Source organism: Tachypleus tridentatus, chromosome 4 (assembly GCF_004210375.1).
Source record: "Tachypleus tridentatus isolate NWPU-2018 chromosome 4, ASM421037v1, whole genome shotgun sequence".
Taxonomy (NCBI): Eukaryota; Metazoa; Arthropoda; class Merostomata; order Xiphosura; family Limulidae; genus Tachypleus; species Tachypleus tridentatus.
The window spans coordinates 98,334,179-98,350,744 of record NC_134828.1 but is presented as its reverse complement, the minus strand read 5'-3'; the positions used below and the strand labels follow the sequence as shown (position 1 = coordinate 98,350,744).

General features: G+C 31.9%; 1 protein-coding gene across 1 annotated transcript in view; it reads left to right on the top strand.

Moving 5' to 3' along the window:
* Positions 1 to 16,566, top strand: part of LOC143249746 (limbic system-associated membrane protein-like) — a 102,122-nt gene that overhangs the window by 79,076 nt on the left and 6,480 nt on the right. Inside the window, exons 3-5 of the mRNA XM_076500092.1 lie at positions 10,685 to 10,895; positions 15,109 to 15,405; positions 16,281 to 16,470. Of these exons, the coding sequence (XP_076356207.1) occupies positions 10,685 to 10,895; positions 15,109 to 15,405; positions 16,281 to 16,405 (633 nt within the window). The 3' untranslated portion in view covers positions 16,406 to 16,470. The remainder of the gene's footprint in view (positions 1 to 10,684; positions 10,896 to 15,108; positions 15,406 to 16,280; positions 16,471 to 16,566) is intronic.

Here is a 16,566-nt window from a genome sequence, read left to right as displayed (position 1 = left end):
GCATATGATAATAATAATATTACTTAGAACACCAATGTACCTAAATACCACACTAAATCCAGTTTAATCTTTCACTGTTGAGTTTTATTATTTTAAGTGTTTTGTTTTAGGCTTTATATTAGTGAAAAGTGAACATTTTGTAAGGACATTATTCTTAACCACGTGATTTTTCAACTTATCATTCACACTCAACAAACCGTGGTTGATGTATGAATTCTTCAATCCATTATCAATTGAAAAACTAATGATACAGAATTAAAGAGACAAAAGAAAGAGAGAGAGCAGGTTTACGTTTGAAAAAGTTACTTTATTCAGGTATAACTAACAAACTGAACAGAAAACAAGTTTGTTTGTTTCTTCTGCTGTTTGTTTCTTAGTGCAATATTAATCAATGGGTTGTCTCAGTACGGGACCCGGCATGGCCAAGCGTGTTAAGGCGTTCGACTCCTAATTCGATGGTCGTGGGCTCGAATCCCAGTCGCACCAAACATGCTTGCCCCTTTCATCCGTAGGGTCGTTATAAGTTACGGTCAATCCCACCATTCGTTGGTAAAAGAATAGCCCAAGAGTTGGCGGTGGGTGGTGATGACTAGCTGCCTTCCCTCTAGTCTTACACTGCTAAATTAGGAACGGCTAGCGCAGATAGCCCTCGAGTAGCTTTGTGCAAAATTCAAAAGAAAAGATAAAATAAAACAGAACGTCTCAATATGGCTAATATGAGTATTAACACTTTTACAAAAATAAAGTTGAGAACAGCGTTTCGACATTCTGAGATCATCTGCAGCTTAACAAAGAGAAAGTTTGTAACTGCCCGTTGCCGAGCACACACCTTAGGGACGAGAGTGTCCAGATGATGTATACTCCAGTATAGATGATTCTTCTGTGGATTTCTGTTTTGAATTGTGCATCGGTTCTTGCGATCTTGAAGTTCAGAAATGCTATTTGGTTAGTTTGTGTGTGTGTGTGTGTGTTCACAGGTAAACTTAATGCTGGGATATATGAAATTAACGTGGTTGAAAAAAATTAAATGTGTGTTCTGCAGATGTAAATCCAGCAATTGTTATCGTCAACATATCTGTACCGATATAGTGGTAGGTGTAAGGCTAAATTGATCGCTTGAGATTTGATCTGTGTTATTAACATGTTGGCTAGAACTGGTAACATGGGATTCCCCGTACTAAGACGATTTATTTGTAGATAGTTTTGGTCATTGAACATAAAGTTAGTTTGGTGGTAGTGAATTCTATAAGGATTTCTGATTGGTTGTTGAGAATGTGTATCAAATGGACTGGGGTATTGATATAAAGTTTTGAAGTTATCTTGCCAGCTACAGTGGTTGGGAATTTTCTGAAGAGCGAGATTGCATCAAAACTGATCATTAAAGCTTTAAGATTTAGTTGAGTAAAAATAGATTTAAGGTTAAAAGAGTCTTTATCAGCTAAATCATAAAGCCTTAATATGTAATATGTTTTATAAACAAAACATTTGGTTTGTTGGTTGTTGTTAATCACAAAATCACAAAAGCATCGAAACGCAATTTTTATTATCATAAGCCTGCGAACTTACAACTGAGTCATTGGCTAAGAGCTAATATTTTATTGATTAATCTATTTTAAACTAGATATATTAATAATTTCCGAATCTTTAGTCGGGTTCTGATCGTCAGAATAATTTATTAATTTTAAAATTAAATTGGCCCAGCATCGCCAAGTGGTTACGACGCTCGACTTCTAATCTAAGGATCGCGGGTTCGAATCTCCGTCGTACCAAACACGTTCACTCTTTCAGCCGTAGGGGCGTTAAAAAAGTGACTGTCAATCCCACTATTCGTTGGTAAAAGAGCATCCCAAGAGTTGGCGGTGGGTGGTGATGACTAACTGCCTTCCCTCTAATCTTACGCTGCCAAATTAGGGACGGCTATCGCTGATAGGTCTCGTATAGCTTTGCGCGAAATAAAAAAACAACAAAGAAATTAAATGAACAAAATATTATGAAAACCTTAAATCATATTATGAGTTAGGATGCAAACAAACACGCATGTTGAAAGTCTTTATGTATATATATATATACAGATTGCTATTTATCGTGCAATGGTTGTAATTGCCTACGAAGTTAAAGTCTAAAGAAAAGTCTATACAGTCGAAGTTTTCACAACAAAAAAAACATATTCTGTATTTGTAATGGAGTGTAACGTTTTGTTGAAAATTCGTACATATTATATCGTGTCGCCATTTTTTGCTTATAGAAACTACAAGCAATCAGAAAACGCGATACTTCCGCTATGCGAATTTTTAATAAGTTAGGCTTAGGAAAAGATATAAATAAAAACATTTTACAACCAGTCTCGTTTAATACGACGACTACACGTAGTGAACCAAAAAATACATTTAAACGTTTGAGAAAAAAATTGGAGTAAATTAAATTCCAATATTCACGGTTATTTCTCTTTGACGACAGGTTTTCTGTTTAAAACCAATCAAAATGAAATAGTCTGACATTTAATTTCATCTGCTTATAATACGATATAGTTGCTTGATAGAAGCTACTTCTTATAAAGTCTAAAAAAGAAATTTTCTCAGAAAATAGTATTTATTAAAGCAAAATTATTACTTTAAAATATTACAGATCGTTGTGATATTTAAATTTGAGTAGAATTGCACTTCATTTATTATGCCTCACGTTTTCACTTTCCTTAATTCTAAATATCGATAACTGTAAATGTATTAGAAATATTTACTCTGCACCGTTTATTTCACCTAAACAAACCGACGACATTTCGATAACTCAAGAAAGTCGTATAACGTACATCTGCTGTTGTTGTTGTTTTGAATTAAGCACAAAGCTACACAATGGGCTATCTGTGCTCTGCCCACCAGGGGAATCGAAAGACGGTTTTTAGCGTTGCAAGTCCGCAGATATACCGCTGAGCCACAACGTACATCTGACTTATATGTCTGTTGATTTGATAATACAAGTGTATTTCTCTAGGTTCTAACACCTGACAAGAAGCTGTGTTTCTGTAACAAATAATATCACAACCTAGCAATCTCTTATGTTCTATTCATTATAAAGGAATTGGATGCTGGAAAAATGTATTATAATACTCTTAATAAAGGAAATGTTATATTACAGTTTATCATTGTGCTTGTATCTTAATCGTGAGTTTCGATTATCTACGACATCCAGCTACTGCTATAAAATTTATTTGAACGAGCTGTCTACTAATTATTTTTCGTTTAAGGTAAAGTAAATGGCTTTTGTGGAACCAAATGGAACAAATTAATCACAAGTGAAACAACAAACTCTTACGATCAATTGCTGATTGGTTATTAATTACTGTTTGTGTGTATTGAATGAAATAGAACTTAATACGGTATATTAAGCTTTCTTGACACATGAGTGTTCAAGTTACTTTGCATTATTCGGTTTAATCAATCTGACAGGATTAGATGCATTTAAGATCAGGTTCGTCCACGTAACTAACCTCAAAATAAATAAGTATATACACGATCAATTTCACGAGAGAAAATTAATATGGAGTTGAAAAATATTCTGACTGAAATCAGTTCTCGAGGTCTTGCACGTGGTTAGTTACAAGCGTGACAGCTCATTAGCTAAGGCATTAAGTCATCAATGGCGAAAAGCTACTTTACTTTACTCTGCACCAATAAAGCATGACCGCGATGATAGCGGGGGTGTTTGAGAGCTAAAGCGTGATAATCCAGGTTAATGGATCGCAGACACACCCTGGTGCTGAGATATCAGTTATTTTGTAAACAGAAGAGAACAATGGTTTGTGTGTTGTTTTTGTTGTTGTTTTTTAATTTATAGGTAACTTTAAGAAATGAGAGAAAAGTATACAAATTAACTAAAACTACAAACACATTTTCATATTTATGAGATATACACGTGTTGCCTAAACATGAGATGGAACTAATTGAACTTTCGGGATTGCTTGCGTTTCCTTGCTTAGACTTCTAACGTTAATAAGAGATTAGATAAATACCGAATAATGCTTTACAGATAAACACGTCCATTATCGCTAAAACCAATATATGAAATAACCAATAGCCTTTCTCAACACAGCTGTAATACAACAATCAGTTCCCTATAACACAATAAAATTATAAAAAAAAAAATTACTCTGAAAAAGGCCAGTTATTTTAAAGATAAATATTTATCGCAATTGCTAAGCCTTGGCAGATAAGAAACAGTATAACCAATAATGCTTGACCGCTACCATCCAATATAATCGATAAGCATCAGCTGTTAAGGCGCAATATAACCAATAATTCCTGAACAATAAAGTATAATATTAAAAATTATCCTTCGCTGTTCAAATACAACATAACGAATAATCATTTAGCATTAATTTACAATATAACCATTAATCATTTAGCATTAATTTACAATATAACCAGTAATCCTTAGCTCTTGAGGTATAATAAAACCAATATAGGCATGTTGATAAGGTGTAATATAACCAGTATTCCCTGGCTGTTAAAATGTAATATAACTAATAATGCTTTGATTCTAAGGTATATAATAAATCACTGATCCTTAACTGTTAACCAATAATCTTTAGCCATTCGAGTATTAAATAATCAATAATCCTTAGCCCTTAAGAAATAATAAAACCAAAAATTATTTCTCGATAAGGCATAATATGACCGCTAATTCATGACCGGTGGGTTGTAATATAATACATAACCTTTGCCGCTAAGATATAACATAACCAACAATCCTATGTCGTTAACGTATAATTAAATTGATAATTACTTCTCGATCACACATAATATAACCAATAATTCTTGGCTGTTAAGGTATAATAATAACTAATAATTCTTGGCAATTAAGGAATAATATAATTAATAATTGTTAGCCATTACAATATAATATAACTAATGATCCTTGGCTATTAAGATAATATAAAATCAACAATAATTTGCTCTTAAGGTGTAATATAACCAATAATTCTTCGTGGTTTAGATATAATACAATCAACAATCATTAGTTTTTAATATGTAACACAACTAACAACCTCTAGCTGTTACAATACAATATAATTGAAATTCAATGTTAAAAAGGTATAATATTATCAATAAGTATTGGCTATTAAAGTGTAATATAACCATTATTTCTTGGCTCGTAAATTATTATATGGGCAATAATCCTTAAATGTTAAAGTATGACATAACCATTTATACTTCGTTGTTAAAGTATAATATCGCCAATAATTCTTCACAGTTAAGTTATCAAATAACCATTAATCCTTAGTTCTTAAAGAATAATATCATCAATAGTCATTGGCTGTTAAGCTGTAATATAACAAATAATCCTTGACCTTTAAAGTATAAAATAATCCATACGTCTTCGCTGTTAAAATATAATATAATCAGTAATTCTTGGTCTTTAAGATGTTATATAACTAATAGTCAGTGCCTGTTAAAGAATAATATAAGCAACAATCCTTCTATACTAATGTACAAAATATCCACTAATTATTCGCTGTTAAATGTTAATACAGCCAACAATCCTTCGTTGTTAAATAATAATATAACTAATAAAATTTAATCGTTAACACACAGTATAACCCATAATGTTTAGTTGTTAAAGTATAATATAACCAAAAAGTCATGGCTGTTAAGATGTAATATAACTAATAATCAATTTCCGTTTAATATAATATATTTAATAATCATTGCTTCTTATAGTATAGTATAATCAATAATAATTTGCTGTTAGGTGTAATGTAACGAATAATTCTTGGCTGTTAAAATTTCATATAACTCATGACACAGGCCTGCGAAATTAAACTTCATTAAAGTTGTTTTGATTTTAATTACAACTTTTTCATGATTCAGCTTTACAGATATAAGAAAACAATATTAATTTTCCTTGATGACGAAAAAACCCACTTACAGAGAAAATTACATATGTAAAAAACGGCTAATACGAGGTCTGTTCAAAAAATACGCGGACTGTTTGAATTGCGCGGCTCCAGTTGATTCCAGGGGAATCCGCTTGGTGTCGCTAGGTTTGCACAGATCAGCTGATTACGACGCCATTTCCCGATTGTAGATATCTTTATTTGTGTATTAGCTACGCGGTTTTAAGTGAAGTGCGATTTTTTCGTTTGGCGGATTTCAGAGTGAATGACCTAAAGGAGCAACGACTTGCTGTGAAATTTTGTGTTAAACTTGGAAAATCTGCGACTGAAACTTTTGCTATGCTTAACACGGCTTACGGTGATGTTGCTATGAAGCGTACGGCATGTTTCAAGTGGCATGAACGTTTTAAGAATGGTATACAGTCCATTGAAGATGATGAGCGTCCTGGACGTCCTTCCACGTCAACTGACGACCCACACGTCGACAAAATCAACACCCTGGTGCGGGCAAATCGACGTCTGACTGTCAGGAGCTTGCTGAAGAGTGTGGGATATCAGTTGGATCTTGTTACGAGATTTTGACCGAAAAATTGAAGATGCACCGCGTTGCTGCGAAATTTGTGCCTCAGAACTCGTGAGTTTTTGGCCAAACACTCGATCACTGTTCTTCCCCACTCACCTGACCTTGCTCCTTGCGATTTTTTCTTGTTCCCCAAACTCAAAAGACCCTTGAAAGGAAGAAGATTTGAGACGATTCCCGAGATTAAGGCAAATGCGACGAAGGAGCTGGAGGACATTACAAAAGAAGCGTACCAGGACTGTTTCAACAAGTGGAAACACCGTTGGGATAAGTGTGTGCGTCGGGGAGAAGAGTACTTTGAAGGGGTCCCAGACCTGTAACTTCTAAATAATGTACATTTTGTTTTATGACGTCAGTCCGCGTATTTTTTGAACAGCCCTCGTATGGGTAGAGAAAGCACTATGTGGAAGAACGAACGACATTTCGATCATCGTCAGGTTTACAAAGAAAGAGGTAACTGACCGATAGCTGACCACATGTTTGGAGGCGGTTGTGTGATTGAGTGTAGGAATATAGAGGAATGTAGAATGTAGATGTTGGATATATTTATTAATAAAAATATAAAAATGTTCCTTTGTATTGATTAATTTTGGGCTTAACTTGTTGTATAAGTAAGGCTTCTTTAATTTTGTGTTTGTTTATGTTTGTTTCTTTATTTAGTAAAACACCCAAATACTAAATCGAAAATGAAAATAACACTTCCTTGTATCAAACTGTTATTTCGTTTACCACATTAAATGTTTTATTAGTATTATTATTAACAAAGTACAAACAAACTGAAGAAAAGGGAAGGACACTGGTGTCAAAAAAGTATACATCCTCACCCAATCTGATTTTTATATGTGTGCGTGTGAAATCGTCCTTTAGTCTCAAAACTAAGTGTTTTATGTTTTGCTTTTTGAGCTTCTCATTTTAATAAACAGCAGTAATCAGCCATCATGTTGATATTCCATCTTCCCTGATACCTCTCCTCCATTTCCCTGATGCCTTGATGAATCTTTTTCCCCTTGTTCTTCGCTGACGGCATCGAAATGTTCAAGGAAACAATTAATATGTGAGTGTACGAAATGAACTTTGAAGTTCGTATTACAATCCAAGTTTTTAAATTTATTGAGCATGTTATTCACAATATTTTCATAATTTGGGTTCTTGTTTTTTTTCCTAAATATTTGTTAGTAACACCTTTAAAGGCAATCCACACTTTTTAACTTTCTTCATTGTCCTTTCGGACTAGTCATCAAAAGTCAATTTCCTAATCTGAGGTCCAACAAAAATCCCTTCTTTAAAATTCGTACCTTAAAAAGCTGGGAATTGCCACAAAGATACTTAAAAAAGTTACCATCTTTGTCGAAGATCTTTACAAATTGCTTCATCAAGCCCAATTTTGTGTTAAGTGGAGCTAATAGGACTTTATTTGTGTCATCCAAACATACGCTTTCAATATTTTCGTTCCTATTTGACTGACTCTTTGTGGTCATTACTTCTGCATTCAGTGTTGATATACACCTTTTAGATTTCTTTTAGAGGAACCAATGAAAAATCGCCACTCACTTGTTTCATTGACTGAAGCTCCTAGCACTGTCATTAATTCAGAAGTGTTGTTATAATAAATCAGTAAACCTTCTTGCAAAAATTGCCATATAAACTCTTTCTCACTTTCTCTGTAAGAATAAAATAATATCTTGGAGAAAGTAAATTCTTAGCCCGAAGTCTAGACCCAAAAATATTTGAAGAATCCTTTGGAATGCCCAAATCCCTCACCAAATTATTAAGTTTGTCTTGGTGAAAAGTTATAGTTCACCAGGCGTTTCAGGTTGAAAACAAACCATATTATCATTTCTATTGACATCAGAATGATAACCATTTGAAAATAGAAAATGAATCTCCAATAAAGTAGGTACAAATTCATCAGGTCCATGAGCAACAGGCCATAGAGCAAATGTAATGTTTGAATACGAAATTTCATTTTCATTTCGAGTGTTATAGACTTGCACGTTACATAACAAAACTAACAATCATCTCCGTGGTTTTTAAGCTCACGCCAAACCATTGAAATTCCAAAAGGCAAAATCTTTTTTCTCACCTTTAGTCCATTGTATCAACTCTTCAACACAAACTGTGAAAACTTTGTACAGAGTCCATGATCTATCTTGTTCCCAAGATTTTTTTATAAAATACGCATGATACGCTTTCTTGTCGATTTCTGTAAGGTTTGGCCTTTGTTTCTTTACAACAAATTTGCCACAAATACAACATAATATGTTTACGTTGTTTACACAACCTCTTTTGCAATAACAACAAATAAATTATGGCATAGTGCGCGCACAAACAAATACTATCCAGAAATGAGAGTTATTCGGCCCATTAAAGTTTATATATTAGCGGTACGCTTCTCCTGCGTCTTAGAACGATCTATAAGACTCTCAAGCCGCAATTATTCTACAGAAATCCATAGCCTGTGGTTGTCAACATTTTAAGCATATCGAAATGTGACCCGATTTCAATGAAATTGATTTGAAAGTGCGTATGACATTTTGCGATAAAATTCGTAGGTGATGTAAAAAAATAGACATCATTTTCAGACTCAGTCTACAGAAATCATTGTAGAACATATGAAATTTCAAGACAATAAAGTCATTGCAGGTCTGTGGAATTCGTGGCCTTTAGACTATAATATAATCAACAATCCTTCACTGTTACAATACACCAACAATTTTTATCCTTTAAAGTATTATGTAATCAATAATTCTTACTTTAAGGTATAATATAACCCATAATAATTTACTATTAACGAATAATATAAATAATGATCATTGCCTGTTAAGGTGTTAAACAATCAATTAATCACCAACGATTGCAAAAAATTATAATCAATAATCCTTGGCTGTTGACATTTAATGTAACAAATAATTATTGGCCGTTAAAATATAAAATAATAAAAAATCATTGATTGTTCAGGTGTAATATAGCCAATAATTCTTTACCATTGAAGTATAAAAAAACAAATACCTTTTGTTAATGATGCAATATATTAGATAATCCTTCGCCGTAAAAGTAGATCATAACCAGCTTTCCATCTCTATTAAACCATAATATGAACAATAATCCTTGGTTGATAAAGAATAATATTATCAATAATATTTAGCTTTTAGGAAGCAATATAACCAATAATCCTTTAAGGTATTGTTATACCAATAATTCAACGCCATTAAATTGTAATATAACCAATAAGTTATGCTTGTTAGAAGTATAATATTACCCATAACAACTGGCTGTTAAAGTATAATATAAACAGTAATAGATGACTGTTAAGGTTGAACATAATCAATAATCACTGGCCGTTCCAATATAAGGTAAACAATATCGTTTGGCCATAAAGGTTTAACATAACTAATAATCACTGACTGTTGTAATATAAAGTAATTGATGATAATTGGCTGTTAAGGTGTAATATAATCAATAATTCTTGACCGTTACAATATAATATAATCAATAATTATTCACTATTATTGTGTAATATGATGAATAATTATTAGCTGTTAAGTCGTAATTTTACCAATAATCCCTGAATATTAAAGTACATAATAACTAATAATCTTTGAGTGTTAAGATATAATAAAACCAATAATCCTCGGCTGTTAAGTATAATAAAACCAATAATCACTGTTGATAAGGTGTAATATAACAATAATCATAGGCGTCACATTATAGTATAACTATTAATGCTTTGACACTAAAATATAATATAATCAATAATTATTTTAGGATAAGATGTTCTATAATCAATAATCCTTGGCCATCACAGTAACGTATAAATAACGTCAAATTTCACCTCCTTTGACACTTATATGACACTTAATAACAGCATTACGACTAAAAGAGGGAGTATGTTTGGTGTGACGGAAGATTAGATCCCACGAGTCTCAGATTGCAATTCGATCGCCCTTTCAGCCGTTATAATGTGACAACTAATCTCACTATTCGTTGGTAAAAGAGTAGCCCAAGAGTTGGCAGTAGGTGATGATGACTAGCTGCCTTCTTTCTAGTCTTACATTGCTAAATTAGGGACGACTAGCCCAAATAGCCCTTGAGTAGCGTTGCGAAAAATTCGAAACAAACCAAACCAAAAAAAAATGGTAATAACGTAAAATATATTAGCCAACATTAAATCAGACAGTCCATATCTGGTCTTATTGTTGATTTGAATATCGTAGGTGTCGTGGATCAGACGACGCGATTTCCATGTGTTAACCGTTGGAAAAACAACTTACACAGCAGAAGGAAGATTTGAAGCCGTGCATCTAACGCACACTGATGATTGGATCCTGAAGATTACATTAGTTGAGCTTGCAGACTGTGGAGATTATGAGTGCCAGGTCAACACACATCCATTGATGAGTTATTTTGTTAATTTGACAGTCCTTGGTAAGTTCATTTGTAATGTGTTACGTGATACAATATGTGAATAAAAAAACAACAGGGGAATTAGGTAGTGAAACAGGGGTAGGTTCCATTTTTGTATATTTCGTCATTTAGGATTATAGTGCTTGGATGTTTTACTGAATAACAGCCTAAGTAGCATACAAAAATAATAGAAATAATCTGTATGTTTTAGTTTCTTAAGCAAGAAGAAATGCGGTTTTACATTAGAATAAAAAAGTCATGACTACGAGAATTTAATTCATCAGACAATGAAATGATTTTCATTGATACAAATTTTCAATCAACTCAGATACATATATTATGCAACTAAAAAGTGGAATTTGTTCTGTATTTCTAAGATAATTATCCCTACTACTAGACATCTTGCCTTATAGGCAAATTAATGAATTTCCTTTTCAATACCTAATATTTAATTTTACAAAATAATTAGATTAAGAAGGTAAACATGTTCAAAATAGAAATTATAAGTATTTTTATATGGACAATAATATTTAAAAAAAGGAATAAGCATTAATATTTGCTTATTTTGGCGTAAAATCTTAATATAAATCAAAGTACCTTCTCTTCTCATTTCTCTTTGACAATGTATGGTGTAACTTTTCACCTTAATTTTTCTCACTTTTACTTACGGATTACTAAGAGCGTATGAAAAGGTAATAGGGAATAAATAGAATGATTTTTTACAAAAATAAATACAGTGAGTAGCTGGATAAGATACAAGCGATTTCAATATTACAAAAATAAATGTAAGGAGTAATGTAAATATATGGAAAAATAATATTTATTATAGATTTAAATTTAGAAGATTAAAAACAAAAGTATTTACTCTTAAAAGTACTGTTCACTATACTAACTTTATTAAATACGATCAAGTAAATGATGGTTGTAAACATTTTACTTCTTACAACTTCACGGTTTAATACAGGTAAGGGTGATAAGAATTTACTTCCATTGTATTCTTGGTGGACATAAAATTATATCCTCAATGAAATGCATATCTTTTATTAGAAAATTAGGTTACATTAATAATTTCATTTTGCAATTATGAAAATTATCAAGACACAGTAGTAAGCATGAGTAATTACAAGCTCATATTACTGAGCCGTCAGTAATCTTACAATATTCAATGTACCAGTTCTGTTCTTTGAAAACGAACATAATGACCATTAACATGTCAGAATTTTCAACAATTAAAACTCAACTAGAAGAAAACAAAATACAGTTTAATTTTTCTATATTTTGTTTGCAAGTTATTCATTATTTTATCTTTATAAGTATAAAATTAGATACTTTATGAAACATGAAACAAAAGTAAAAATATTTGCATCCTTTTCTGAAATAATTCCAGGAAGTATCTGTTTAGATTCTTCTTCCAAACACTCCTATCCCATTGTTAGGACAGATATTGAATTTGATATTGTCATTTTTATGACACTTTTATGTTACTATGTATTTATAATAACAATACTAAAATAAACACAAACAGGTTAGGCAAACAAAACACTTATAAATTAAAATAATAACTATAAAGACTATTTTTCACACAAGATATAACATGTTATGCACTTATGCAATAAACCCTGAAATGATTACTAGCTTTGATAACATTATTGAAGCCATAGTTAAAAATCTTTATGTCTTAACTCATAATTTACAGTTTCAACAAACAAGTGTTTACTGCTTTCAAAACTGTATTATTTCACAAACATGTATTAGGTTCTATGGTGAAACCTAATTTTAAGTATTGTTCAAGGAATAGTAAATGAAAGTTATCAGCTTCTACAAGTTTAGAATATTATACAACAAGAGAACAAATCTCCGATCATCATGAGTAAACTGTGAGAAAACAAACAAGTATTTTCCATTTATAATTTTGAAACAGCTAATTGATAAGTTGATAGATGCAGTCATCGGAAAATACACTATACATAATTTATAACCATACTGGCAAACTTTTTTTTTTCGTAACTAATTACACTTTTAATTTATTAATGATGTCTATCAAATGAATATTACCAAAACACGTGATCTTTCTGCGATCTACGGTTTTTTGTTCACCATTTCGAATTTACGCTGAATTGAAACAATTTCTTATCTGTAAAATGATGTTAAGGAATTTATTATAAATCCCTCAAGAACCAATTTAAATTTATTTTGTAAGTTTGTCGTCAAACGTAAATCTAAACAATGGACGGCCAGTGCTCTTTCAGCCTTTGGATATCGAAACCCGATCTAGCGTTATGAGTCCTCAGACTTATCCCTGATCCATTAGGGCTGGTATATGTATTTTTTTTTCAATTATACTTTCTTTGAATATTAAAAAAATATATATTGTCTTTAAGCTCAACTCCAAAACATTTTCAATTATTCTTCAGTTTTTCAGTATTTCTTTTAGTAAACAGATAAGAGAAAATAAAGATTGTCATATTAAAAAATACTAAATGTTTCATTGGAATAACATACGAATCCGAAAATATACATTTCAAAGAAAATATTTTTATATTTTAATGTAGCTTTAATGTTCACAAGATATGCACTTTAATCAATTAATAAATTTAGAATATTGTAACAGGCAAAACTTATTAGGTGGTTTATATAAATCACTCATGGCACAGCAACATGTTTGTGGCTTTATACTGTTCGAAACCGGGTTCTGATACCCGTGGTGGAGAGAAAATATACGACTCTCTTTGTAGCTTTGTACTTAATACTAAACAACTGCAGCTTCTTGACATAAAGTATAATGTTTCTATTATCTTAGACAATACAATTTCACTATTCAAAATTGGTTATATTTAATAAGATTAAAAATTCAATAGGTAGAAAACCTAAAAAAATCATTAGTTGTTTTAATAAATAAACATTTTAACTAAGTTCATTAATTAAAATTCTAAGATAGAACCTCTGCAATGAACACAAATATAAAAATGTTCAAATGATAATTGCAGTTCTCATCATCTGCTACAATGAATATAAAAACATAAAAATTTAAAATATGTTTAGGTAGCAGTAATGAAAGTAACACAAATGTTGAAACAGGTAATAAGCGAATATCAGAGAGTTTAAGGAAGGGAGGAGAAACGTTTGAACCTCATACATTTTATATGTCTCGTAATTTGTTTTTCATAATAAAACACATTTGTTTTGCCTATATAGTATAGTGTGTTAATTTTTTTGACAGTACCCTTCTAAGCCTAAATAGGTTTATTTCGGAAGGTAAAAGTAGTGCACACGGTGATTATAAAAATGATTAATCACACTTTATAAGTATCATGTTCCATGTTGCGTGCTAAAGCTGGACCTACTTCTTTCATTGTCATTAGTACTCAGCATGATGATTAAGCTTGATTGTCACTACACGACATGGCTATTTCCATTGTAACAAGCTTCTAAAAAGGCATCATAAAATTTCCATAGACTATACATTTTACATGGGAGTTGGCCTTCAATAGCATTTTTAAGCAGACATACGTAACAAAATTCCTTTTAATCTAAACTGCTGTGATTTCAGAGTCAACGCCATTGTTCTCATAAAAATAGCCACTAATTTTGAAACGTTGCTAAAAGATTGAAGACTTTGGTTTTTGAATCTTTTCAACTTCAAATTTAGTTTCATCACAGTTTCTCTTCGAGTCAGTAGATTCTCTTTCGTAATTACTTCTTTTTACCAACAAGGATGCGGTTCCTGATTACTTCGAGGTGGTTTTAGAGCATATGTTATCTTAAAAGACATGCTGGGGAACGTTTTAAACTTTCAGAGTGGATATTGAATTCGTCTTTTGTTCAAATGTTTTGTTTTCTTTACCCTACATCGTTTAACAACGTTACTATATAACAGTATTCTTCCTCAAAAAAGGCTATGATATAATATTTTAATCATAAGTCTGATTTGGTGAAATTTCTGCTGATTAGTCCTGGTTCCGACATGAGCCACACATACAAGTAGTGATCTTGCTGCACGTGGCACCATATATCTCAGCTTCAGCGATATGTCACTACTTTAACAAATGTAAGTAATTCTAATCAAATGTAATTAACCCTATGCATATGTTTATACTTTGTGATTTAAAAAGAGCTCCTTTCTCGGTTTGTGCAGTTTTTTACGTTATTTTAATTAGCCACTAATGAAAACGAAAAACAAACAAACTTAAATCAATAAAATTTATATGGCTCTCACTCCAGTTCACATTCTCAGTCCCTCAAGCAGATATCCTGGGAGAGCGAGACTTGCTTGTAAGCAGTGGAAGTTACATCAACCTCACCTGCATAATTAGGCAGAGCCCTTCGCCGCCAATGTTTGTGTTCTGGTATCACAACGACCGTATGATTAATTACGACTCATCTCGCGGTGAGATCACGCTACAAAAGGCAAGTGAAGATACTGCGATGAGCATTCTTTATATTAAGAATGCCAAGGCCTTGGACTCAGGAAATTACACGTGTGGCCCTTCGAACGCTGATGCCACGAGCGTTATAGTACATGTAGTGAACGGTATGTTTTTATCTTGAAAAGTTCATTAAAGCAGTTATTTATAATAGTTCACTTGCATTATCTTGTGCAGCAAACTTTGATATAACACGCTTCACAAACAAACACAGGAAACAAATGTTTCATATTAAATATATCATTACTACTGTGTTTTCGAAACTCAAACGCTATTTAAATATATTTCTTTAAAATTGGTTAATCTTATTTATTAATTGATTGCAGGCTTATCCTAATAGAATATCATTTTATATTGGATCTCGGTTATCTGGAAAATATATATATATATGTTGTTTTCTAATCATATTGTTCTTTAAGGTTAAGTAATGATTAGACGTGGCGCCAGCTCGCTGACATGACAAAATATCTAGGCTTAAGTAAAACAGTTCCTATAGTAACAGGATTTTATTACTATAGCTTTATAGTTCACTTCCATTTCTACGTCTTAATGATGCCATTTTTCATGGTACAATTAATTCCAGTCACACTGACATAGAAAATCATTACATATTATGTAATTGTCCGACACAAAGTATTTCATACGTACTGTTTGGTCTCAGTTCTTTACCTGTATAGATTATAATGAATATCTAATACAGGTGTATCTAATCCTTTGTATTTCTATATCAGATGGAGGAAAGGGTAAGATTTAAAACTATGAGTAAACCTTTATAAGTTTAGAGTAAGGAGAGATCTATTTTTGTGAATCAATGAAACTTCATTTTTCAAAAGTAAATAGAATTATATGTTGTTCTCGTGATTTAAAGATAACAACTCTGTTTTAGAAAGTACCTAAGATTGTTAGATAAAAAATATATAAAATGATTTAATTGGAGATAATTTAATACAGCAAATGTCTTTTTTCTTTTAACAAATTACAGGAGAGAAGCCAGCAGCAATGCAACATGATGCAGACACAACGTCAGCTACTGTTCGTTTTGACAGCAGTTTTTCTTTGTTTTTTTCCATCGGCGGTACTTTGTTTACTGTATTTTGGCCCTCTTGACCTAACTTCCTCAGTGTTATCACCTCCCACAGTACTTGTTCCGTCCAAAAAAGAAATGTGTGGAAGTGAGTCGTAACTTTATAGTAATATGACTTTCTATTATGTGTCAGTATGAATTTTAAAACAGGTGTTTAATGACAAGGACAGATCCAAAGATTCGT